The sequence below is a fragment of the Cokeromyces recurvatus genome (assembly GCF_025118155.1).
Source record: "Cokeromyces recurvatus strain NRRL 2243 chromosome Unknown BX663scaffold_43, whole genome shotgun sequence".
NCBI classification, from domain to species: Eukaryota; Fungi; Mucoromycota; class Mucoromycetes; order Mucorales; family Mucoraceae; genus Cokeromyces; species Cokeromyces recurvatus.
The window spans coordinates 166,130-192,535 of NW_026251429.1; the positions used below are offsets into that span (position 1 = coordinate 166,130).

The 26,406-nt window shown below is 30.3% G+C and overlaps 10 protein-coding genes across 10 annotated transcripts; 6 read left to right on the top strand and 4 right to left on the bottom strand.

Annotated features, from left to right (window-relative positions):
• Positions 1–3,184: 3,184 nt before the first annotated feature.
• BX663DRAFT_443558 (F-actin-capping protein subunit alpha) lies at positions 3,185–4,088 on the top strand (the record flags this gene model as incomplete). The annotated part of the gene is made up of 4 exons (XM_051523575.1): positions 3,185–3,284; positions 3,342–3,457; positions 3,545–3,634; positions 3,702–4,088. 4 exons carry the CDS (start codon positions 3,185–3,187, stop codon positions 4,086–4,088), a joined length of 693 nt encoding a protein of 230 aa, XP_051378249.1.
• Positions 4,089–5,487: 1,399 nt separating this feature from the next.
• Positions 5,488–6,067, top strand: BX663DRAFT_443473 (uncharacterized protein; the record flags this gene model as incomplete). The annotated part of the gene is made up of 2 exons (XM_051523570.1): positions 5,488–5,721; positions 5,798–6,067. Coding segments are annotated over 2 exons (504 nt in total), but the record flags the coding sequence as incomplete, so codon positions are not given.
• Positions 6,068–7,674: 1,607 nt separating this feature from the next.
• Positions 7,675–8,521, top strand: BX663DRAFT_267209 (uncharacterized protein). Its single transcript, XM_051521932.1, has 2 exons — positions 7,675–7,862; positions 7,922–8,521. The coding sequence occupies exons 1-2, from the start codon at positions 7,730–7,732 to the stop codon at positions 8,407–8,409; spliced, it is 621 nt and encodes a 206-aa protein (XP_051378251.1). The 5' UTR covers positions 7,675–7,729; the 3' UTR covers positions 8,410–8,521.
• BX663DRAFT_267167 (RNA cap guanine-N2 methyltransferase-domain-containing protein) lies at positions 8,113–9,299 on the top strand. The gene is made up of 3 exons (XM_051521931.1): positions 8,113–8,514; positions 8,564–8,912; positions 8,996–9,299. The coding sequence occupies exons 1-3, from the start codon at positions 8,445–8,447 to the stop codon at positions 9,246–9,248; spliced, it is 672 nt and encodes a 223-aa protein (XP_051378252.1). The 5' UTR covers positions 8,113–8,444; the 3' UTR covers positions 9,249–9,299.
• Positions 9,300–9,779: 480 nt separating this feature from the next.
• On the top strand, positions 9,780–11,124 carry BX663DRAFT_556067 (Alpha/Beta hydrolase protein; the record flags this gene model as incomplete). Its single annotated transcript, XM_051531685.1, has 5 exons — positions 9,780–10,060; positions 10,139–10,196; positions 10,278–10,482; positions 10,535–10,813; positions 10,949–11,124. The coding sequence occupies 5 exons, from the start codon at positions 9,780–9,782 to the stop codon at positions 11,122–11,124; spliced, it is 999 nt and encodes a 332-aa protein (XP_051378253.1).
• Positions 11,125–11,191: 67 nt separating this feature from the next.
• On the bottom strand, positions 11,192–16,106 carry BX663DRAFT_538623 (uncharacterized protein). Its single transcript, XM_051530692.1, has 11 exons — positions 15,607–16,106; positions 15,465–15,537; positions 14,873–15,410; positions 14,536–14,780; positions 14,388–14,461; positions 13,340–14,293; positions 12,681–13,253; positions 12,206–12,604; positions 12,054–12,138; positions 11,793–11,995; positions 11,192–11,714 (listed from the first exon to the last, which is right to left on the bottom strand). Exons 1-11 carry the CDS (start codon positions 15,912–15,914, stop codon positions 11,342–11,344), a joined length of 3,825 nt encoding a protein of 1,274 aa, XP_051378254.1. The 5' UTR covers positions 15,915–16,106; the 3' UTR covers positions 11,192–11,341.
• Positions 16,107–17,240: 1,134 nt separating this feature from the next.
• BX663DRAFT_556069 (uncharacterized protein) lies at positions 17,241–20,322 on the top strand (the record flags this gene model as incomplete). The annotated part of the gene is made up of 7 exons (XM_051531686.1): positions 17,241–17,429; positions 17,532–18,296; positions 18,362–18,389; positions 18,449–18,502; positions 18,567–18,599; positions 18,683–20,161; positions 20,231–20,322. The coding sequence occupies 7 exons, from the start codon at positions 17,241–17,243 to the stop codon at positions 20,320–20,322; spliced, it is 2,640 nt and encodes an 879-aa protein (XP_051378255.1).
• Positions 20,289–21,380, bottom strand: BX663DRAFT_525755 (peptidyl-prolyl cis-trans isomerase cyp5). The gene is made up of 6 exons (XM_051529815.1): positions 21,157–21,380; positions 20,983–21,092; positions 20,885–20,922; positions 20,756–20,813; positions 20,619–20,679; positions 20,289–20,544 (listed from the first exon to the last, which is right to left on the bottom strand). Exons 1-6 carry the CDS (start codon positions 21,232–21,234, stop codon positions 20,359–20,361), a joined length of 531 nt encoding a protein of 176 aa, XP_051378256.1. The 5' UTR covers positions 21,235–21,380; the 3' UTR covers positions 20,289–20,358.
• A 2,185-nt stretch (positions 21,381–23,565) lies between these two features.
• BX663DRAFT_546616 (uncharacterized protein) lies at positions 23,566–24,166 on the bottom strand. The gene is made up of 2 exons (XM_051530968.1): positions 24,019–24,166; positions 23,566–23,952 (listed from the first exon to the last, which is right to left on the bottom strand). The coding sequence occupies exons 1-2, from the start codon at positions 24,147–24,149 to the stop codon at positions 23,682–23,684; spliced, it is 402 nt and encodes a 133-aa protein (XP_051378257.1). The 5' UTR covers positions 24,150–24,166; the 3' UTR covers positions 23,566–23,681.
• A 1,184-nt stretch (positions 24,167–25,350) lies between these two features.
• BX663DRAFT_546617 (uncharacterized protein) lies at positions 25,351–26,192 on the bottom strand (the record flags this gene model as incomplete). Its single annotated transcript, XM_051530969.1, has 3 exons — positions 25,351–25,628; positions 25,710–25,934; positions 26,167–26,192. The coding sequence occupies 3 exons, from the start codon at positions 26,190–26,192 to the stop codon at positions 25,400–25,402; spliced, it is 480 nt and encodes a 159-aa protein (XP_051378258.1). The 3' UTR covers positions 25,351–25,399.
• Between the last annotated feature and the right edge of the window lie 214 nt (positions 26,193–26,406).

Below are 26,406 nucleotides of genomic sequence, written 5' to 3' on the forward strand. Positions count from 1 at the left end.
AAAGAAAAAAGAAAAAAAAATCTGGACTGAAATTGAAAACACAAGTTGTCAAATGTGTTGTTTCAAATATCATTATGTACTACTATTGCTTAAATTTACTTTTTCTTGGGCTGATTTCTCTATCTTGAAAAAAAAAATACTTTTTACAGTAGCATACTTTAATCTATTTTAACTAATTCTATTAGCAGTAATTGTCTTATAATCTACAATTATATCAAATAAGGAAAGAATACAATATTTCTCTGGTTATTTTTTTTTTTTTTTAAGTTTCTTCAAAAGGTAAAATGGATGAGAGCACAGATATTGGCTTACATAAGCATGATAATATCTTTTATTATTACAAATAATGAATGGTTATTTATAGCAATAAAGAAACTTTTATCATGACAATTCTTCTAAAGATCTCATTCCATAATAATACACAATAATGTTCTTTAATAATTAGCTTAAAACCTACTTTGAAATTATTTTATTTTAGTAACAATTCTAGAGAAAGATAATTGTTCTTCGGACTTTTTTCTAGCCTTTTTTTTTTTTTTTTTTTTTTTTACAATATACTTTGCATGGTAAACAACTTTTCCTTCTGTAATAGGATCATAGATTAGATAAAGCAATTTTTTTTAAAAAAAAAAATAAAATAAAATAAAAAGCTTATCAGGAAAAGTTTTGTATAGCATGACTCCTTGCAAGCCTAAGGACAATAGTGTCTATATATTTTTCATTTTAAAGATTTCTGTAATTGAGAAACAATTTGTTTCTTTTTTTATTATTATTATTACGTAGTAAGCTACTAGAAGAGTCTCGAAAAAAAAAAAAAAGGAGATAAAGCAGCAACTTACCTCTGAGAATAAAAGAAGGACTAGTGGTAAATTAAGCAAAAGTAGATTACTGTTATATGGTTTTCTAAACAGTATCTTTACCTTCTCTTTATTTATTTTTATTTGATTCTATTCTATCGTCAATATTGTCTTTCCTACTTTTATTGTCAATTTTGGCTTTTATTTTATTTTATTTTTAAATTTTAAAACAGCAATTATATCATTTGTTATGCTTTCAAACAAATGACGTACTATCATCTTTTTAAACTATTATTAACTAAATTATAGTAGATTATAATTACTTTTTTTTTCCTTTTCCAAACAGTGCTTATTTATTATATATCTTTTGGATATAACGAAATATACTTTTTCTATTGAATATAACAGATTATTATCTGTTGATTTAATTCTGACTGATATGAACTGAAACAATTATTTTATTTTATTTTATGACGAAAATAATAATAATACTAATAACACCAATTAACTATAAAATATTTGATTTGATCTATTACTAACCCTTTTTTTTAAGTTCAAAGAAATCATCATATTTGTTTACTACATTTTTGGAAATGGAAGGAAATTATTTAAAATAAATAGCAGAGTTTCATCTGAGATAACAAAATAGGTTAAACATGTGTTTTTTTAATTTAGATACATATGAATAAAAATCACCTCCCCTTTCAAGGACATAACAGACCTCCCCCAAATGCTTTATCCAATAAGTCCCAGTTCTGTGATGGAGACATATGCAGGTCCCTTATTCTAGTTTGAAAATGAAAGAGTATAGTGTCTGTCACCACAAAATGGGAATTGACGAACAAAGTATGTATTTAATCCGTGTTTACTTTATGGTTTGGAATTGGTTGTGCCCCTCCATACTTTTTGTGTAGATAATCATAGTTTACATAAGCTATTTGTTTGAGCTATTTTCAAACAACGATACCAGCTCCATTCTACCAACCTCTTTGGTAGATACTTTGCCTCTGTTGTGGTATCCAATGAATCAATCATGTGTTGAAAGGTCTTGAGAGAGATGAGTCCGAGTCTTCCATTTAATAAATGCATCTATATAAATATATGTTGCTGATACATTCTATTTCAATCTATGTTTAATCTTATTTCTCTGGCTTTTTTTGATACACCAGAAATGGTCTTCATTCTTTGCTATCTCAGCTTTACAGACGATTCTTTTCATCGTCGTCATTGCTTCAATAAAATCATATTGAAAGATTCAATTCATGGTTGTTTATGACTTTTATGGATGTTCTTGTTGGTAATAAAAAGATATATGCGCGTTGAATAGTTGGCGTTTATAGCTATGTCCCGATGACTGTCTCGACAAGAAATGATGAAGGCCGTAAATAAGTAGTTATAAGTCAACTCTGGAGATAAAAAAAAATAACAGGGCTTTGTCAATAAACCGGTAACAAACGAGAGAATAGGACTAGCCTTTTATCATTATATAATAGTTTAAGATCCAAGTATTTATTATACTGTCTTCTCTATATCATCCACAACGAATAAAGAATCGGGCAATAGTCTTGTTGACTGAGATTGATTTTTCAAAAGAGGGCAGAAACAACCTCTTCTTCTTCTTCTTCTTCTTCTCGTCCTATATGTGTCGCAAAGTTGGCTTGTTTTTCTTTTTCCGAAAAGATATAAATAGGGATCTATTCTGTACTCATTTTTTGAAACCCTTTCTTTTCTTTTTAAATTGTATTTTCTTTATCTGATCGATAAGATGAAGACTTTTCCGGTGCAAAACACCGACACCATCGTGCTACTTACGGGTTTGTAAGATTTGCAATACATTTTTGACAGACAGTCATAGTTGCATGAATCAATGGCTGTTCGTTTACAATCTTCTGAACTTCAATTAAAAGTAATAGAGATCTACTTTGTATATCAAAATAAGGAACATATAGCACGTCATTATGCTTATCTTTTACATTCTGTGTTGGCTAATTTATATGTCTCTTTTATTACTATTTCTTGCAGTCAATTCGTTGTTCACCCTATCAATAATTATTATATTTATAAATATAAATATATATATATATTTTTTATGCTGAAGATGTTTTATTGATCCGATTCGGGCAAATTTGACATTTCGTGCTTACTGTGTCTTTAAATTTTATGTTACCTATTTGTCGGACTTTAAAGAAGGGGTGGTGTGTACACAAAAAAAATAAAATAAAAATAAAAATAATAAAAATAAATAAATAACACTGAATACACCCCACTACCCATAAGCATAGGAAGATAACCTGATTTTTTAATATACGCAAGTCAATAAACCAATATTTAATTTTTTTTTTCTATTTCTTTATTACATCTACATTGCTATTATGGATACAATTACTATGAATGATGAAGTCAACATTTCATTCCAAGATAAAGTAAAAATTTCTTCTGGTTTTGTGCTTTGCAGTCCACCAGGAGAGGTCAATGATGTTTTTAATGGTAAAAAGACGATTGTTTATTTTATTTTATTTTTTTTTTATTAAATTTTCTTTAAAGATGTTCGTACATTGCTTAATGATGATGAAGCCCTTCAAGATGGTGTTTTACAAGCTATTGAACAATACAATATTGAACAATACATTACAGTTACTCCCCCTGACTCGGATTACAAAGTATGGAAAAATAATATTACTAACTACTTTTGTTCAATATATACGTGTTAACTAATTTCAAAAAAACAACAATAACGACAACAACAGGTTATTATATCTCAGTATGGTAAATTGGAAGAAGATAGATTCCTTGATCCTCGTTCAAAACAATCCTTCAAGTTTGATCATATGCGTTTGGTAAGACAGTTATGAGCTGTAACATGAATAACTTTATTTTTTTTTAACTGTTTCAATTAATTATTAGGTTGCATATGATGTGGAAGAATATACAGGTCAAACAGAATTAGAATCTCTTCGAGCTGCTGTTGAAAAAGAATGTTTAGCTTATGTAGGAGATCATTATCCAAATGGTGTATGCACTATTTATGCTAATAACAATAAAGATATCATTATCGCCGTTGTTGATAATAAATACAATCCAAATAACTTTTGGAACGGTCGATGGCTTGCTACTTGGATCTATGATACCCAATCAAACAACTTAAAAGGTTGTACCAAGATCAATGTACATTATTATGAAGATGGTAATGTGCAACTGAATACAGAAAAGAACGTAGATAGTCAAATACCTTCAAATGAAGTAAGATTTCTCAATTATAGAATTTTTGCGTGTGTTTCCTTAATATATTAATTTTTTTTAATAGAATGAAGAGCAATTGGCAAAGACAATTGTTAAAGAGATTTCCAACTTTGATAAAAAATATCATATTGCCATGAATAATAGCTACAATGATCTTGCAGAGGACACATTTAAGGGCTTAAGAAGAGCTTTGCCTATGACTCGTAATAAGATGGATTGGGATAAGATATTGAGTTATAAAATTGGTAGTGAATTAGCACAAAAATAAATTTTATGAATAAATAAATAAAAAAAGACGAATAAGCACGTAGTTTAATATCAAAAAGATAAAAGTAAGAGATCATAAAATAAAAGAATGTGTTATGAAAGAGGCTTAGAGAACCGGTATAGCAGGAGTGATTCAGGATTAGGGGATAGTAGTGTAAACTAGATATAATGTGTACTTGATCTGAAGTGGGACTTGTTTCTTTTACTACTTACCATTACAGCTTTTATGAATGTATTCTATTACGTAGTTTACTTTGTTTACCTTGAGTGAGGGTAATATTTTGTGCGAATATTAAAATGATATATTTTACTAATAACAGTTAACACGACACTTGTATGTATATGTATATGTATTTTCAAGTGTCTTGTTATAAACAAGCTTTTATCTAACACTGAATTCTAATAGAGCACAAACACGGCTTTCTTCTTCTTATTATTATTAGCATTTACCTTGGGTCACTTAAATAATGACAGCCAATTTTTTGATAGTATCTTGGATCAGATTCTATTATATTATTTCCTAATTTTACTTTATAACTTCTTATACATTATGAGATTTTAGAACTTGTCATGATCTCTTTTGTATCTCTAAAATCCCTCTGATTATATTTAATACACAGGATATAGATAAGCCTCCAAATTCCTTGTTTTCTAGTCTCATGTTGAACATTCCTTGCTATGTAGACCAGCGTTGAAATATATATAAATATATATGTATATCTATTCATTTTCTATTTTAAAGCAAAGCAAAATCTATGCTCTCCTTTTACTAATAGTAGTACAAATGCGTTTAAAAAAGGGAATAAAAAATGAAAATAGATTCTATATTTATTACTCCTTTACTTACATATAAATTACATCAGTTTATATCTATTTGATATATAAATTAATATAGTTTATTGTTTTTACTTTTTTTTTTTTCTCTTTTTATCCTTTTTTTTTAAAAAAAAATAAATAAATAATTACATAAATAAATAAATTTTATATGATACAGTCTAATAAAAAGGAACAGATACTTATTCAATTACAAGATGAGAGCAATACAACTTACTATTATCCTGGCGATCTTTTGAAAGGTAAAAAAAAAGAAAAAAAAAAAAGAAAAAGAAATTTTAAACTGTGTATTTGATGATGATGATGATGATGATAATAAAAAAGGCATATTTCTATATGAATATAAAAAGGTCAGGTATTATTGGACTTGAAGAAATCAATTGATGTTCAGCATATTTCACTTCATTTCTCGGGTTATATTGAGGGGTGTGGAGACAAAGTTATTTTAATAAATGAAACAATCTTATTAGCGAAACCGAAAGATGGGAAGAAATATACAACATTTAAATCAGGTCAACAACGTGAATTTGATTTTGAGTTCAAGATACCTTTAAATAAAAAGCTACCAAGTTATTTCCCAAGTGTAAGTAATAAATAAAAAAAAAATAATCTATTATCATATATATCATTCACCTATTTTTTTTTTTTTTTAAAAATAGATTCCGAAAATTGGTACAATATCTTACTCTCTAACAGCTACACATAAAAAACCGACGTTTAAATTGTCCCATACACTTTCATCAGTTACAAAGAACTTGCAGATATTGGATAAAATTAATATTCTAGAAAAAGGATATTGTACACGAATCACAAAGACGAATGAAATTGGATTTATTAACGATAATAAATTGGCACAATGGTCTTTAATGATTTCTAAATCTGCTTTTATTCGAGGTAAACAAACAAATAAAGATATGCAACATTATTAATGTATGTATGTATGTATGTATTTATACAGGTGAAAGAATAAAGGTAGATTGCACATTTCACAACTTTCCTGTCATGAAAAAGCAAAAGGCTGTTACAGTATCCCTTATTCGACAAACTCATAAAACAAGTTCTGCAAAGTAAGAAAGAAAGAAAGAAAGAAAGAAAGGATAGATATTACATGACTGAATATGAATGTTAATGTTAATATAAATACTTATATTTATTAGAATTATAGAAAGTAGAGCGCTATCTTGTAAATTATTTGATTTGAATATTGATAAGAATTTGGAAACATTAGTTAAATCAGTTACATTAAAGATACCCTTAGAAACTCCACCTAATATCTTTCCTGATTCAGGGCGCATTTTAAGTATCTCATATCTAATTCAAGTAGAGTTAAACATGAAGTCTGTCAAAGTACCACTCAAATTAAAGCCAACTTATACACAAGAAATAACTATCGTCATTGGTACTTTTCCAAATAATATAATTCAACATTCTACAAATAAACAATCCATCATAAATAATTACCAATTGCTGCCATCCCCAACAAGTAAAGAAAAAAGAAATGAACACAAAATATACATATACATATCGTTTCTCACCTATTACATTAAATTAATACTATACATTTTAGGCTGCTCTTCATCTTGTACATCCTCACAAGACATAGCTTCGAGATATAGTAGTAAGTGAAACAATTTGTAGGGAAAAAGAAAAAAGAAAAATGGCTTACTCAATATGCATATATACTCTAGATTCTGACTATGTAAATGATAATTCTCAGCAATCATTAGGGAAAATACCAGAAGAGACTATAACACCAGCTTATACAAATCCAACATATAATAACATGGAGAATGAGCTTACACCATTATCAAAACTAGAATTGGACGAGTATCAGTTAAGTTCATCCAATAAAAGGTCATATCTACCTCCTTATCAGTCATCCTCTTCTTCCTTAACATCTTCCACATCTTCACCTATCACACCACCGGATTATTTATGTTATCAGCAAGCATTCGATAATTATCTACCCTCTCAACCAGAGAGACCAAGACAATGTGTCATTTCACGTTCAAAATCACTTTTACCGCCTATTGATCATATCCTTACACCTTTGTCTTCTAAAACCGAAAAAGATAAAAATATAAACTATTCATTAAATCGTAGAAATACGGCTGGTAATATCAAAAGGGATCAACAACAGCTACAGAAGAAGATGATTGTCTTTTCTCCACCGCATGAAATCGGTCCAAATGATATTATTGTATCGCCAAAGCATCATCATCAAGAAAAGACGTTAGCCATTGAGGAAGAAGAAGAAGAAGAAAAGAGACAGCAACCAAGGAGGTTATCTTCTCCACCAAACTTCTTGCATAGACAAAACACACTGCTATCTTCTTCTTCTTCTTCTTTGGATAGATTATATATAGATTTTCATCAAACAACCGACAAACCTATCACTACATATTCAATTTTTGAGAGTGCTTTCCTTTAAGGAATGATGATTAGCTGCTGAAATTGAAAATTACATAAATCTACAACAAGTTTATAATATAATATGTGTATATATAACACATGAATATGTATAAAAAAAAAAAAAAAAAAAAAAAAAAAAAAAAAAAAAGTGTACACATAGTATTTTTAAATTTGAGTGAATGCAACTCAAAAAATTTTTAATAAAACTAAAGGATCTTTTCATCCATTCCATCCTAGAAATGAATGAAGTTAATCAAGCTGCTAATACACTTACTCTAAAACTAAAGGATACCCCTGCTGATGTTCAATTAGGTATAATAAAGAGTAAAGAAACAAACCAAAACCTAACCATTTTGTAATTAAATTACAAGATCTAGTTCACGATGAGGAGCAAACTGTAATCACTACTTTTATAAGCGACAAGAGTCAAATAGAATTAAATAAAAACTCGGATGATCAAGAAAAGGATCAATTGATTCAAGTCAATGATAATCATAGATTAGTGTGTTCTCAACAATTAGACTGTTATCATGCAGATCAACCATTAGAAAAGGATGATCCATCTGCTCAGTCTTTCGAAAAGGAAAGTACACTACCTGAAAATACACAGAGTGATGAAATAGTCATTGAAGAATTTGGATCCTCTGCTGAGATCACTCAAATGACAGCAGCAAATGAAGAAAATAGATCGGATAACCAGGAAGTAGAAGAGATACCGATCATAACCTCTAAAAGATTAGCCTCTAGCATAGATCCTTATGCTGGTTATAGCTTAGCAAATAGAAAACGACGAAAGAAGAATAGAAACAACAAAAAGAATAAAAAAATAATAATCAAGTTAAGGAATACAATGGTGTAGTCGTTTCTTATGATGAAGGTACAATTTGTGAAGATATGAAGAAATATTATTTTCAACGATATAATTATTTTTCTAAATTCGACCAAGGCATTTTAATGGATAAAGGTAAAGTCTATTTTAGTTGGACCCATCAATGGTATTGACTTCATTTTAGAGGGCTGGTTTTCAGTTACACCAGAAAAAATAGCTCAACATATCGCTACACGATGTCAAACAGACATTATTATTGATGCATTCTGTGGATGTGGAGGAAATGCGATTCAGTTTGCATTGACTTGTAGACAAGTGATTGCTATTGATTTGGATCCAGTTAAGCTTCACTGTGCACGTGAAAATGCAAAGATTTATGGTGTTGCTGATAGAATCGAATTTATTCTAGGGGATTTCTTTAAATTAGCACCTACATTAAAAGCAGATGTCATCTTTCTATCGCCACCTTGGGGTGGGCCAGCTTATATGAATCAAGAAGTTTATAATCTAAAATCAATGATACCCGGTGATGGGTAAAAAAAAAAAAAAAAAAATTAAGAAAGATAAGTTCAATTTACAATATTCTAATAACCCATTTTTTTTTTTTATGAAATAGTTTTAAAATTCATCAAATCGCCTCGCAGATTACACCTAATATAGCTTATTTTGTGCCTAGAAACACAAATCCTCAGCAACTGGCTCAATTAGCAGGTCCCGGAAAGACATGTGAAATTGAACAAAATGCTTTAAATGGGAAAGTGAAAGCCCTAACAGTTTACTATGGAGACTTAATTGATGTAAATAAGTTAAAAAGTATTGAAGCTGAAATTGCTGAAGAAGAGTTAGTTCAGCAAATTATGCAGTATTAGTTTCTGTAAATGTATGTGAATAAACAAAAAAAAAAAAAAAAAGTAAAGCTAGTACTTATTAAGGAGGTTCTATTAAAGTAAGATACAAGATAGATTAACACTCTATTGAGTATTTATAAATGTATACATATTTTGTGAATAAAAATTGGGTGAGCAATAATCAAGTAAAAATGAGGATAGACTACATTTGATGTAATAAACAAGAATGACTAAATGTACCCACCAAGTCTTATATATTTACTTTTCATAACTCATGTTTCTATAGGCATGTAGACATAAAAATATATAATAACTACTCTATATCTGTTTGAATTAAGTTACATTAAAATAATAATAATATGAGCAATATTTTATCATTTTTAGCCTTCTTATTACCTATGTTTTATTTAATGCAATTTTAAGTCTAGAATGATAAATATACTTGGTTAATAATCAAAATGTGTTAAATTCATTCATATGAATATATATATAAATATACAAATATACATATATTATTTCAGTCTTCTTTAATACAATTCAAAAAAAAAAAAAATGCAAACTGAATTTGATGTTAATATTTTGGAACCTGCTTCCAAGGCTTTTATTCAAGCTGTTCGATCGATGAAAGGCGATAATGGAAAAAAAGATTTTGATAAGGAAGCAGTCGATTATATGATTAATGCTCCTTTAAGTAAAAATCTTTGTAGGCCTGCCGTTACTATTGAACATATTCAAATTCCTTTACGACAAGAAGAAGGTGATGGTCATATGATTAATGTGGACGTATATAGGCCTCAAGAAGCTAAGGGCATATTGTCTGCCTTTGTATTTCTGTATGTTTTAGTTCAAAACTATGATGTATCTATTAACAAGCTTCATTTTATGTTTCTTTTATTTTATTTTTTTTTTAGCCATGGAGGTGGGTGGACTCTGCCTGTACAGAATGGTCATATTTATTTAGCTGAAAAGGTAGAAATTAAACTACTACTTACGTTTTCGAATATAATATTCATATTTTGTTTTATTTTTTCTTTTTTTTTTCTTTAATAGATATCAGCTGAAGCTAATTGTGCTGTCCTTTTAGTACATTATACCTGTGGTCTTACAGTACCACATTCTAAAGCATTAGATGAGTGTTATTCTGTTGTAGCCTATGCTACTAGCACTGAAGGTGCTAAAAAACTTTTTATTAATCCCGCAAATGTTGCTATAGGTGGTGACTCTGCTGGTGGTAACATGGCTGCATGTATTGCCTGTAAGTATATATATAAACAGAATAGTATAATAACATTATTATTATCTTAAAGTGCTTGCAAAAGAAAAGAAACCTTTAGGAAATCCTTTAAAGCTCCAAGTTTTGTATTATCCTAACACAACCGATTCTATAAAAACAAGCAAGTCATATCAAGAATATGGTTATGGCAACATACTCAATATAGCAGATGTAGAAAATACATTCAAATTACATTTCACAGAAGAAGATAAGAATAATCCATATGTTTTCCCATTAAAAGCAACAACTGAGCAAATCTCTGGAATAGCACCTGCACTTCTCATTACTTGTGAAGCTGATGTATTACGAGATGGTAAATTATATATATGTATATATATAATTCATCATTAACTCATTCTCTGTCTCTCTCCCTCCCTCTCCCTCCCTCTCCCTCCCTCTCTCTCCCTCTCTCTCTCTCTATATATATATATATATATATACTATACAGAAGGTGAATTGTATGGTCGAAAGTTATTGGAAGCTGGTGTACCTGTTAATGTAGTACGTATTTGTGGCGTAATTCATACATTCTTATCACTTGCTCCTCTTTATTCTGAAGCAACTGAAAATGTATTGGATATGACTACAGGTGCTCTTCGTAGAGCATTTTCTAAAAAAAATTAAAAAAGTAAAAAAAAAAAAAAAAAAAGCTATAGCTCTTTATATATTGTATATATATTACACACACACACACACACAAACTTCCCTCCCAAGTTTATTTGTGAGTTATATAAACATGTATACATATACACACACATATATATTTATATATATATATATATCAATGCATTTATAGTATAAAAAGGATATCTACTTTTTTATTTTATACAATTACAGTAATTTACTGTTTTTTACTGGAAACTCTCTGTATTTCATACCATTCACCACTCATGACATCCAATGTCTGAATATAATATTGCTCAATACTTGCCAACGCTTGTTCTTCTTTTTGAATCTGAAGAATATTCTTTTTAGGATGTCCACCTTTTAACCAACTATCTTCTAATTCTTGTTGCTTTTGAATTGTTTGGAATGATTTTTTATGAGTCAATTCATTTTTATTAGCAGCAGATGTAGTATATCGACGGATGGGTGTAAGCTGAAAGGTAGAACCGAGACTCTCTATAGGATTAAATAAAATAGAATTGGTTTTTGACTCATCAGGATCACGACTTATTTCATGAATTTCATCCAAAAGATCTTCTTGTATATATCTATTATTAATTCCATTAACAGCAACAAAAAGTTATATCGAATAAGTATTGTATAATAGAAATGAATGTATAACTTACATCTTTTTCCCTTTATGGTCAGTTGGATTCTTTTTTAAACTCGTCTCTGCCATAATCTTAGTCATAGGTTTAGTTTCCACTGTAGGTACTTTGCCCCAAACTAGTTTAGATGATGAGGGCTCTGAAGTCGTAGCAAGTTCCTGCTGATATGCCAATCTTTTACGCTCCTTTTGTGAAATCTTTTTTGGGATAATAGACGACGACTATATGAAAATGAATTAGAAGAGAAAAAAGAAAACCAAATAATTAATACAAGTATACCTTTTGAACTTTATTTGTTGATCCCATAGTAGTAGGTCGATTTTCTGTTTCAATAATTTCTCGTAGTGAAGGTTTTGATGTTTGCCTATATATATATATATTTATATGTTAAGAAAGAAATATGAATATATAGTATCCATAAAAATACTTACTCTAAATTTGTATCTTTTAACCATCCAACAGATAAACGTCGTGGTGGTTGTAACTTGTTTTCTGTAGTTCTCACATGTAAACCTTTACTAACATTATGATCTAATTTTAGTGATAATGGTTTTTTCTGCAAATGCTCTACTGATTCTGTTTCCTTTTTATTAGCTGACTTTTCAGGATAAAAGGTGATTAATATTTCATCATAAGTTGTGGCACTACCGTCACCTCTTGATAAAGCATAAAGGGAGCTTGAAAATTCTAAATCTTCTTCAACGTTAACACCATCATATAATGTATTAAAATCACTTATTCGAGATATAGTCGGCATGGCTTGTAACTGACAATTGCGAACATAATTTTCTACATCACGAATAAGTTGCACAGATAAATTATCCAACATACTGTTATTCCCCATAAATATATAAAAAAAAAGTTAAAATGGGCAAATCCTAGAAAAAATAAATAAATAAAACCCACTTGGAGCCTAAGAATGCAGGTAGATTCATCGTTATAAACTGTAAACAAGCCTTTTTTAATGATTCAGCATAATAAATATCAGCATACTCCAAAATTGTCGATGCTGATCGAAGCTTAATAAAACGAACAAGTGCATTTTCAGTAATCAGTTTGAGTCTATCTAACAATAATGCATCGGCCTCACAAAGTAAAGTAAGTAAAAATGACATCATCAGCTCCTCTTTGTCTCTTTCAATATTATCAAATAAACCATCACCATCCAAATAAATATATCGAATAATCGTCTCCAACACCTCTGTAGAGATATGATCCAAGTTAATTGTGACACTTTCTTTGTCATTCTTAAGTCGGTCCAATATCCAAACAGATTCGGGTCGAAGCATATTGTTAAAGAATGGACATCGTTGCCGCAAAATAACTTGATGACATTTTAGATGATCACCTTCTTTAGATTCTAAAGCAATATCTCCTTTAGCTTCCATTAACTGTTCTAAATGTAGTTTGAGAGATGGTACAGGCTTGTGGTTAAATGAGGATTGTGCAGAGGATTCTAAATGTGGCATATCGAATATGCTTGCTAATGTAATCAAATCCTTTTGAATCGCCTTTAGAGTTGCTGTTGTTGGTGTGATCATCTGAAGATTATCAAGAGATAATACGGGCATTTCAAAAAGGCTTTCATAGGATGCTGATAGGTGTCTGTGTAAATATAGTCAAGTAATAGCAAGATAGAAGCCAACTGACAATGATGTATAATAATGGTCAGTCGATTGTCTATAGCCCTCTTTTCCACTTTTATTTTCATGGAACCCTCAATTTGCTTATCTACACAACAAGCTAATTGATTAAATATCCTACTACGATAACGTAAAATAGAACTATGACAATAAATATGCTTGCCGCTAACATCGAAAATAACATCCAATGTTGGGTCCTTTTTAGATACGGTTTCAATCTGTTGCCATGCTTCATGAACTGTAGCAAACCATTGCTCATTATATTTTTTCTGGATCAAAATTTCTTGCTCTTCAACGTCTTCTGAAGAAGTAAATATTTGTTTCTTTGCTGAATCTATTGCTATCCTTGTTTCTTTGAAGTTATCTAATAAAGTACTGGAAGCTCTTACATGAGGTAAAGACGTAGACAATTCATACTTAAGGGTCGAAGCTGTTACTTCAGGTATAGCTGTTATCACATATTCTGAACGTATAGCAGCAAATGCACCACTTGAGTTTGCACATACCTGAATGCAACGTTGTAACTGAGGTATTTGTGAGAATTTATATCCAGTAGGCTCAGTATGACCTACAAAGACATGTCCAGAGATAGTACACAAGATAACTTCATTGTGTTGACCTATACTAGCATCAACAGCAGCTAAATGAGACTTAGTTCGTGTCCATATTCGTTTTGGTGTTGAGATAATAACTGTATTTGTTTTTTTAGTTTCAATATTATTACGAGTCTGGGGTAATTTGCAGCTCCAGATAAAGATATCTCCTGTGTTTGTTAGGGCACCAAGATGTTCCGTACTGCTTCCTAAGAGCTTTACTGGATAGGTTATTTCAGAGCGATGAACGTTAATATTATTTGGAAATCGATTGACTGGTAAACTAGAGGAAAAAGAAAACGTTAAAAAGAAAATAATATCCTAGAGAAAAAAATATAGAAAATAATAATAATAATAATAATAATAAAACTATTTACAAGAGTCGTTGTTGGGTATAATTACAAAATAAAATAATTTCATGTGATTTGTTTAGAACAGCAGTTACATTATCCTATATATTAATATACAAATTGTTATAGGGGGAAAAAAGAAAAAAGAAATTAAACTCTATAGATATAAACTTACATTAGCAACAACTTGTACAATTTCCGTTGTCATGCTGATTTTTCTAGGTATTGTTTGATATTGATCATCACCAGGCTGATGATAACCTAATTGCCCTTGATTATAACCAAATGTGAAGATATCATTTTTTGTATAAACTACAGAATGTATTCTTGAGGCAGCTGCTCCAAAGATAGGTTGTTTTTTCAAACTTTGTGCTTGAATTTTTCGCGGTACAAGTTGCTCTTGATTATCCATTTCATACCCTAAATATTAGACATGAAGAAAAGGTGTGGGAGGGAGGGAGAAGGGAGGGTTTGTCAATATCTATGATAAAAGGCACAACTCAATTCATTACCTAATTGTCCATAACGGTTACTTCCAAATGTAATTACATTTCCATTTTCTGTTACTGCAACTGTATGATCACGTCCGAGAGCAGCTGATATAATACGCTCAGGCCATTGAAGAGCAATAGGTGTAAATTGAGTATCTACTTCTTTGCCTGTCCCCAACCTACCACCTCTACCAAATCCACATATTAACAGATTATCTACAGAATCGCTTGTTAAGATAGCCATATGATATTTTGACATGATGACAGTCTCGATCAAATAATCAGGTCTCTTCATAAAAATAGGCGATTTTTGTGATTCTAATTGAAGTTTCACTCGTTCAGGCTTTGTTCTATTTTCAGAATCTGGATGACCTAAGACGTAATTCGTATTATGACCCCAACTGTATAAATCTGTTCCTCCTTTTCTAATATATTTTGGTTTTATACTATGATCTGTTATTGTTGTTGATAATTCCTCTTTTGATATGATTTGTTGTTTAGGAAATGTATGTGGCACAGTCATTTCGTACACTTCAAATGCAGTTAAACCTTCCCAATCCTAAGATATTATAATTAATAACTTTCTATTTAATTTACATTATCTGTAACTCACTCTAATGGTAAGATCAATGTCATCTCTTTTCAATAGCATTCTTGCAATTTCTACATTTCCTATATATAGAGATCTAAATCATACATGCATCAATTCGTTAACAAAATTGTTTAGGTTTTTCTTTTCTTCTTCCTATCTTTACCTATGCAAAGCGGTCCAACCATTTTCACGATCACGCAAATTAATGTCAACTTGTTGACAGCAAACTAAAGCTTTAACAATTTCTGTTCGATTCCAAGCAACAGCACAGTGTAGAGGGGTTCTCCCTTTTACAGAACGCTTATTAAGGTCAAAGTATTTAGTATTTTTCAGATATTGCTGTTGTATCCATTGAATTTGTTGTTTGGACAGATTGCTGACACGATGACTGCGATCACCAGTTGCCAAATCGATAAAATAATTTACAAGTTCAAGATCATTATTTCGAATAGCTTTATAAATCGAAACCATGAATTAACAATCTATAAAATAGTGTACAAAAAATAAAATAAAAATACAAATGAAGAATATAATATTACTGCGAAATATACTTGGTGGTTTATGTGAAAGATGATGAAGATAAGTAGTTATTGTTATTGGTGGCAGCTGGTTTTCAATTTTTTAGGCCAATAACAGATGAAGTTATTTGACAAAAAAAAAAAATGCAAACAGTCAGTATATATTAACTTGAATTATGTAATCATTGTTTTTTAAGATGATTTAGTTACTAGTTATATTTTGATGTTACCTGACAAGAATAAGCTAGCATAAATGATAGTATTTTTTTTTAAATACATTGTTCAGTCATCAAGAATCTTTTTTTTTATGCTCACCATCTTTAAAGAGAATTTAATGAATACTGAATGTGAAAGTTTTTTATATATTATGAAAAGATTGTATCATATATATTTTGTACTTTGCATTATACTATATTCACCCCACCTTAGGAAAAGGTATGATATAGAGTATAATGTTATAATTGCTGTTACTAATATGTATTCTTCTTAAAGAACAACAACTTAATAATAGTAATAGTATTAATAGCTTTTATATATATATATATGCATATTAAACTTCTGACTAAACTCACTAGATTAAATATTCCACTTTATGATTTACATTTATCGATTAACGTTAGATTTAACATGTTTTACTCATTTGTAAATTTGAACTAGATTGCAACTATTCCAAACAAACTTACTGCCATTGTTTAAATAATGATCAAACTATTAAATTACTTGATTCTATTTTATTACTTTAGTTTTATAATAAAAAGGACATCTAGCTTCAAGTCATTCTTTTCATGCATGTTTATTCGATATTTTTATTAATGCTAAATTCGTATTCTATTTGCGCTTTTTTTTCTGTTGTTGTTTATAGAAAAATCATTGACGCTATAAATAAAATTCATCAAACAAATTGTTTCTTAACATGTTAAAATCTCTTCCTTTTGATTTGTTGTCTTTATAAAAGATTTCAATTCAATAATTTTTTTTTAATGAGCGTTTTCATAATTATGTTTGGATAACTAGTTTTAACCGAAATTTCTTTCATGATATCAATGTCCTCAGTGCAAGGATTATCTCTTTCATTTTTGTATATAAACCTTTATTTATTCTGGGACTATAAAGTGTAATGAGAGAAAAAAAAATTCTCCTTCCCTCCCCCCCATAATAACAAAAAATAGAAGCAACAAATACATGATGTTTGCCAATTTAATAATTAAATTTCCGACTATTATTACATGCCGAATTCTGCCAAATACAGTAACTTTTCACTTCTATTTCATAAACAATCATGAAGTACATTGATATCTGTACTGCACTTTATGACTACCAATCCCAACATGATCAAGAAATTTCATTCCAGGAAAATGATACTTTATATATTCTAGATAAAGAAGATCCAAATTGGTATAAAGCCCAACTTAAAGTACCATCAGACATTGGGCCAATTGGGCTTGTGCCTTCCAATTACATTGAAAAGGTATGCATATAAATGTATATAAATACAAATACAAATACATATACATGTATAGGAGGGTATAAAAGTTTATTATTTCAAGTTCATACTTATTTGTTGTCATAGGCAAAGCCTATTGACTCATTAAAAGCACTTTACGATTATCAATCTCGATCATTAGAAGAACTGGACTTTAAGGAAAATGACACATTTGCATTATATGAAAAAGATGACCCTGATTGGTTTCTAGTAGAGGCTTCAAATGGACAAATTGGCTTAGTACCTAGCAACTATGTTGAATTTATTAAAAACAATACATTATCAACTGAGCAACGTATACCATCTCAGCCAAATATCGCTTTAGACAATAAAAATAGAACAAAAAATAAAGGTAAATGGGCTATAGCGTTATATGCTTTTAAGCCAGAAGGAGATGAGGAGACCTATCTTGAGGAAGGTGAGCATGTGATTGTAACAAATCAGGAAAATAAGGACTGGTGGACAGTTGAGCATAAGGATGGTACACATGGTATTGTACCAGCTGTTTATATAAGATTTGAAGATGAACAGGAAGAGAAAAGGAAAAACGAGTTAGCAGCCAAAATTGAAGCTGAAGCAAAAGAAAAAGAAAAACAACGTATAGAGCTTGAAAGGCGACGAAAAGAGCAGGAAGAGCATGAGAAACAATTAAAAGAAGAACATGAAAGACAAAAAAGACTAGAAGAGTTGAAACGACAAAGAGAGCAAAAAGAGAAGGAAAGATTAAGACAGGAAGAAGTAGAAAGAAGAAGAAAAATACAAGAAGAAGCAAGACAAAGAGAATTAGAAGAAAAAAGGAAACAGCAAGAAGAATTAAAGCAGAGAGAAGAAAAGAAGAAACAGCAAACATTTGTAAGTTTACCTTAAAGTCTTATATGCATTTATGTTCCTAATTTCTCTCTTTTTTGTTATAAAAGAACAAGTTTTCAGCTTCTCCTTCATTAGGTTCGTTTATATACCGTTGCTAAATTTGATTTTGCTTCTAATTGAATTTATATTCTTAGGACGTAATCAAATTCCTGTTCCTTCTTCTTCTTCTCCTTCTTCTACCGTACAATGTAAGTTTTATATAATATTAGAAAAACTATCTTCTAAACACCCTCCATTATGATTGATATTTAGATCAGTCCTCTACACAATATGTTGATTCAATTAGTAAGCCTAAATACAGCCCTACTTTTTTTTTTTTTTTCCTCAAGAGAATTAAGTTTAATTAAGTATTTCTTTTTCCCTTTTAGAGCTTGATCCTTCAAAAGTACGTACTTGGACTGATCGTACAGGAGCCTTTAAAGTGGATGCACAATTCCTTTTATGTGCTAATGGTAAAATTCGACTTTTTAAAACAAATGGCGTAAAGATCGATGTTCCAATTGAAAAAATGTGTCTTGAGGACTTACGTTTCATTGAGAAGGAGACAGGTACTAAATTAGTAGACGATCATACACCTTTAGCACACTTGAAAAAGCAACAATTTAGCTGGTTTAATTTCTTTAAACAAGCCAATTTACCTCAAAAGGCATGTACAGAATATGCGGGAACTTTTGAGGCTAATAAATTGACAAAGGATGATATTGATCACCTTACACACAGAAAGATGAAGATGTTGGGCATGTCCGAACGTCATGTTCAACGTATTCAAAGATTTATAGAAACAGAGCATGCGGATCCTCCATCAGAAGATGAGACAATTTCTAGACCTAAAATAAAGAAAAAGGTAACATTTGGTCCTGTAAGTTATATCGATGATATAAAAGATGAGGATGAGCATGATGTACAATGGCAAATAGAACAGGATGAAAAATTAGCGAGACAATTACAAGAACAAGAAGAGCAGCATCATGTTGGTTTACATAGACGTGGTACTGGTAGACCTACACCTCTTCATTCAGCTCCTCGTGATGTAAATCCAACCGTATTAACACCTCAGCAGTTTAAAATGGAACCACTACAACCTGTACAATCAACCACAACACCACCCATTCTGCAGCAGTCGAGGAATATAACTCCAACTTTGATGAATAAACCTACTTTTGAAGACGATGCATGGGCACCTCGAACAACCGAACAAACTTCAGGTTGGAATAATAATAATAATAATAATAATAGAGTATCTTCTATGATAGCAACAGCCTCTCCCTCAATAACAAGAATACCAGGAGTAGCAATGACAGCAGCAGTACCATCTGCTCCTCCTTTGCCTCCCCAAACACCCCCTCGTCAAAGACCTGTATCTCAAATACCTCAACAGAATAGAGTTGATCCCCAGTTACTCGCAAAATGGGGAACTAGTCCTGTTCTTGCTACTAGTCAAAATCGTCCAGTACCTCCTCCACCCACAAATAGCAATAATCATTTTGTACCATTAAATAATAACATGACAAGCTCACCTAGTCCATTACAGCAAAAAGCTATTCATACTAATACTAATATGATAACAGGAAATCATTTTGGTACTAGTCTACCTCCCTCAAATTCATTTAATATGCAATATCAAAATGCATCACCTAGAACTGTACCTTTACAGTCTGTATTACCTTCGCCTATTGTACCTCAACCTATATCACTACAGCAAGGACGAAATTGGGCCAATGCTACACCAGATAATCCCTTTGGTGGTGCTGCTGCTGCTGCAAGGCCTAACAATACCAACATGCAACCAACAATTACTTCACAGAATTCATTTCAAACAACGACATCGTATCATTCTTCAACAGAAGGTATAAAAAAGACAGATATACACAAAAAAATAAATCTTTATTTATTTATTTATTTTTATGTAATATTAGTTAATCCAACTGATAAATATTCAGTTTTTAAAACTCTCAATGCAAGTACACCTAGTATATTCAATAGCCAACATCACAATAATTTTTATTAGGAAACAATAATAATAATAATAATAAAATTTAGAGATTTAGTTCTTGATTTCTCCAGAATCAATAATTTCGATCTTTGCAGTAGGTCTACCACTTTGAGTACCGTATTTTTCCAAAAGATCCAATACATCATTACCTTCAACAATTTGTCCAAAGACTGTATGATTACCATCTAACCAAGGAGTCTTGTCAAATGTAATGAAAAATTGAGATCCATTTGTGTTCTAAACATGTATGAATGTATATAAAAAAAAAATAAGCTTAGTATAAATAGCATTGTAAGTTAAAGAATACTTACAGGACCAGCATTAGCCATAGATAAAACACCTTTAGCGGTATGCTTTAAAGTAAAGTTTTCACTATGCAAAGTCAGTATTAGCAATTGCTCTTCCTTCATATTTTTTTTTTTTTTTTTTTTAATCAAGTTTATTTTACTCATTGAATTTTGCGCCATAAATGGATTCTCCACCACGACCATCACCAAAAGTGAAATCTATAAAGATAAATACATTGTATGTATAAAAAAAATCGAGTTTTTCTTTTCATTTTTTTTTTTTATATTACCTCCACCTTGAGCCATAAATCCGGGAATAATACGATGGCTAATAAATAATAAAGTCAATATGCATATATCAATTAAGCAACACATAATATAAACTTACAAGAAACTATTCTTGTAGTGTAAGGGCTTTCCAAATTGGCCTACACCCTTTTCACCTGTACAAAGGGCTCGAAAGTTTTCTGCAGTTTTAGGAACTGTATCAGCAAAGAGCTAAAATAAATAATACTTTAAATAAAATAATAAAATAAAAATAAAAATAAAAACGCTTTTGTACCTTGAATGTCATACGACCTGAGGGTTTACCATTGACAGCAATGTCAAAAAAAACTTTTGGGAGATTCTTAGCAGCCATTTTGTAATTTATAAAAATAACAACGATTAAAAAAATAAGAAAAAAAAAAGGCCCTGTTATTAAAGACTTGTCAAATTGGCAGATTATTAGCAACACAGTCGCCCATAACTGGGGTGTGTATTGTATTTTCTAAATAAATGAGAATTCGGTTGTCGTCGTACTTTAAAAATTGAACTATCTTGTATTCTGCGAGAAAAAAAATATGTTCGGTTAAAGGAGTAGACACATTTTAAACTGTATATTATTTTATAATGGGAACGAACATTTCTACTGTATTAATGACATTTGATAGAGGTTCAACTTCTTTGTTCAATTATTCAAACATGTTACACTAGCTGAAGGCTGTAACAGATATCCCTCATCTTTTGTCTCCTGGTTTAAAATTTATCTTTGTTATGCAGCGCAAATTATGGAAGAAACAGTTAAAATCATCAAAGTGATTTAGGCATTATAAGCTCGCCAACTTTATGAGCAATGTAGTTAACATCAAACTTAAATATCTCAGATATATATATGCTCTTCTACCAGTAAAATCAAAATGCTGTTACCAGGTATGAGGTGATTATAGTTGAAAATGCATGCGTTGACTCTAATATTCTTACTTTGTTTATAATTCATCAAGTTGTGTTCCGATTTATTTAATTTTTTTGAACTCAATGGAGCATAACTTAACATCACTACTTTTGTCAGCAACCAACAAATTTATTCTTCGGCCTGTAGTCTACTTCACTCTACTTCATTAATTGCATCTTTTTTTTTTTTTTAGTATTTTGTCCAATGCATTAATTGCACTGTATATTATCAATTAATATCAGTATTAAAAACTCTTCAAAATACTAACATTCATCAAACTACATTTGAATTCAGTAAGGTTAGTTATTGACAGAATAAGCACAGCAAGATATATTTCACTTTCTGTATAGACTGATATAAAAATATATACCGATATATAAAATATGGTACAATAAAAGAACTTGATAACCTACTAATGCTATCTAAACTTCAAATCTCTAAATTAACCCCTCTAATAATTAATGGGGAATTTCAAAACAACTTGTATGATGTCTTTTTGTGTGTGTTTGTCACTTGAAAACGAGAAACAACAACAACTATACACCATATACAGGAAAATAAAAGCAAATAAACTATTTCAAATCATTAAGATCAACACACATTTCTGGGAGTATCTATACTGTTTCTCGCATCAGTAATGTTTCAATTAGTAAGACACAATTTTATCACTATGCCTAATAGCAACGCGTCTTAAGGTTGAAAAAACTAGAAAGGCTTACTATATATCGTAATCCTGATGAGAGACTTATATATAAAAGGAAAAAACAAAAACTCTCCAATTTTAATCATGACAATATCATAGACTTTGAAAGGAGCTGTATTTTTTAGAGATGACACTGGCTTCAAGCTTTATATTAGTCACACAAGAAGCTAGTTTAAAGTAGGTGGGTCTACTAAATAGAGATCTCAAAGAACAGAGGGATTAAAACTATCATCTTAAAAGCTAATTATAATCAAGGGTTATACATGTTCCTCTGAGAAAAACCTATTTTTATAACTGGAAGCAAAATACTGATAGTATAATTAACAATGTAAGCAATAAAATAAGGCAGATAGCGAAAATAGTTGCAAAAAGAAAAATAGAATATTTATTGAATAACTTGGTCAATTGTATTGTTAAGTGTATCGTATGCAAAGTAAGATTTTAAAGAATAAAAATTTAAAATAAAAGAAGAATACTACTAAAATAATTAAGTACTCTCTTCTTCATCTGATTAGAAAAATAGGCCTTTATATGTAAATATAAATAAATAGATTAAAAAAAAAATATATATGAGTCGATCTACCAGATAAAGACGCTTTCAATTTTAGCCCGTTTCTATCTAATAGTAAATTTGATATAATAGATAATATTGCGGAACTCACGTTAGAATAGATGTTCTTAACAGGAATGAGTTAAAAGGCTACTATATTATTGTAGAGAACACTCCTATTCATAAACTTTGAGCAGTGGAAGAAACAGTTTAGAAGAGAGGCCGCGTATATGCCTATCTTCCTTCATATTCATCTTTTCTTAATCTGATCAAAGGTAAAGCAACGTGTTAAAATAAGGGCCCTTTTATGATGACAGTAATAATTCGGACTTCTCAAACAATGAAAAGCTTGTTCGCAAGTTACTTTGTATAGACTGTTAAAAATAGATTAAAATACTCAGTTCCATTTTGTAGGTATTATCTTGATAAAAGGAACTTCACTTTTTTCAACATTTTCTCATTTTTGCAAAATTTTGTTCTCATTTATTTAGAAAACGCAATATATGTGATACGTTACTTTAAAATAAAATTAAATTTCCATTTTATGCACAGAATATAAACACGTCAAAACTATGTATTATACAAAAGATTTATATAAAAAATACAAATGATACACGACTATTATGTCATTTTTGTAATTATTTTCTTTTTAACAAGTACATGGTAAGCATAATTGGATATAATAACTAGACTAGAAATAATGGCAAACCCGCATAAAACAGGTACTACCAACACAAGCCCAATTGTAAGTCCTGTAAATACGAAAAGAGTCCAAATAAAGCTTGCCAAAACTGTTCCAAGTAATATCATTAAGCTAGCAAAGAGTAAGAACAAGAAAATAGGAATAAAAGACAAAATACTAAACACGTAAACGCCTAATCTAAATTCATCACTTGCATAATAAAATAGATGTTATTAGTTTAAAGCTATTAATAATAAATTATGCCATATAATTTACTATATCCAAAGCTGATTAATTATGTCTACTGCCAATTGCCAATAAAGTTGAACTAAATAAAAGGATTTAAGAAGGGATTCTTTTGCACACTGAAGCTTCTTTTCAAATGAGTTTTTTTGCTCTTGGCCCATTTTTTTGTTGGTTTTTGAAAAAAAAAAAAAGGAAAGAAAACAAAAAAGAAAAGTGTACTCCCAATTTTCGTAAAATCTAAAAACAAAATTCGTTTTGATCTCAGCCGAATTTTCGTTTTCACGCAAGCTCAATTTTTGTTTCGCTTCTGCACCAGTTCAATCTTCATAGTTGTGATTTCCAAAGTTCGTTTTTACCAATTACCAAAATTTCGCTTCAGGCTACAGTCTACAGTCTATCTAGAAAAAGGTGATCGTTTTATGGAAAAAGAAAATTGTTGCATCTTTTATGAAAATTTGTCGCAATTCATTATGCCCAATCAATAAGCAACTTAGATCCGTAGACCATACTTAAACTGGCTTCACCCACTGTAATGTTGAGATAGGCTGATTAGTTTGAGATGCCTTAGTGATTGGAGCTGGAGTGGGTTGATTATCCAACTTGTAAGCATTGACGTTGACGGAGCTCGATTGAGGACTGAGTAGCAATTAAACTTTATTGGCATTGGACCTCTAAGTTTTCGTGATGTTTATCGGTTGACAGTGGGATGGTAGATTTGATGTAGTTATTATTCGGCAAAAAAAAAAATAGAGAGTAAGGATTTACTTTTGTATTTGAATATTTTTATATTATTTTTATTATTTTTCTGGGTGTATGACAGCTGACGCTTGAGCCACCAGCCATCGCATACATTCTTTTACAACCACATATTTTAATTTTGGGTTACGATTTTCCATTCAAATGCAGTTTACCTCGTCGTCTACCTCGTTGTTTATCTTGTAAATAATATTCAACAATAGAATTCAAAATGCTAAGAATTGCACTGAAATTGTTTTTATTTCTAAGAACGTTCTTAGCATTGCTTCGAATTTTTATTTTTTCTTCTCAATGCTAAGAAAAGTCCTTAACATTACGTATATTTTTCCTTGGACAAAATCGTATTCCTAGGAACTCAATTCTAAAAGATCGAAGCATGTCTTTCTTTCTTTTCTTTTCTTTTCTTTTGTTTTTATTTGTGTATATCATAGTTTTATACATGCGTTTTTTTTTTAACATTACTAAATTCCAACAATTTCTCACCTCTGTGATTGTGAAAAATGTTTTCATTCGTCTTTCAATTTCCAAATAAACCAATATTTCCTAGCTTTACTTTACCCTCGAATGTTTTTGTGCACTCTTTATTTAAAAATGGTGGTGGTGTATGGTCACCAAATTTTGTAAGAAAATATTATAAAATATACATATTTCAAGTTTAAAATTTTCTAAGGAGAGTCAAAGGTGATCTTACACAGCCCAGCTTATCATTTTCATCAGAATTAATGTCTCTTCTGGCCTTTGATACTTCGTTAACTACAAGCTGCTCTAATTGCAGCAGTGCAGGGATGGCCCCTAGTAACACATGAAAGTCGTACACACTTCTTGGAATATAGAGTGTCTGTATCTTAGTAAACAGATAAACTAAAGGAGCAACCAATTCCATTCTGTATACATCACACGTGAAACCTATTTTAAACTGTTAGTAAATCCTTCTCCCTTCAGCAATATACCATTTATAGCCATACCTTTTATAACAACTCCGTAGACAACAGGCTGTGGTATATTTTTTTTTGACCATACGATTGAGCATGAGTTGTAGCTCAATAGATACCTTGAACAAACCATCTTCGGCAATCGATCTGGGTTGTTTTACTTCGAAAATCAAGAAATCGAAATCAGCTGTTCCAATTCTTGCCCTGTACTTGATATCAGGCTTCATATCAGTGTAGCCGATCAGAGCTGTGAAATTCCTACATAATATAAATAGATGATTTTCCATACACCTACAATAATGTTATGATTTTATCTGTCCTTCTTCAAATCACTACCGACAGGAAAAATTGCATTTAAAAAAGAGCTTAAAGCTCTTTCGATAAAAATTGATTCATCCTTAGAATCAATTTATTCAAAATCACTGTAACTGTTTAGTCTAATAGAAATATTGTTGGTACCGAACTCAATTCAAAAGAAACATTCACTTACATATTATACACAATTTTTGCTGCCATATCTTTATTCGAGCTCACTAAATGGTTTAGAGCAGCTACTACTGCGCTTTCTTTTTTATGTGATTTCAAATTCTTAAATCTATTAAATTATTAGAACTGTTCCTCTTTGTTTGCATTTATGGGAACTTTTTCTTGAACTTTTATGTCAAACAAGGTCAAAAATACCAAAACTCAGATAAAAGTTCAAAAAGACCAAAATGGGATATATAAAGAT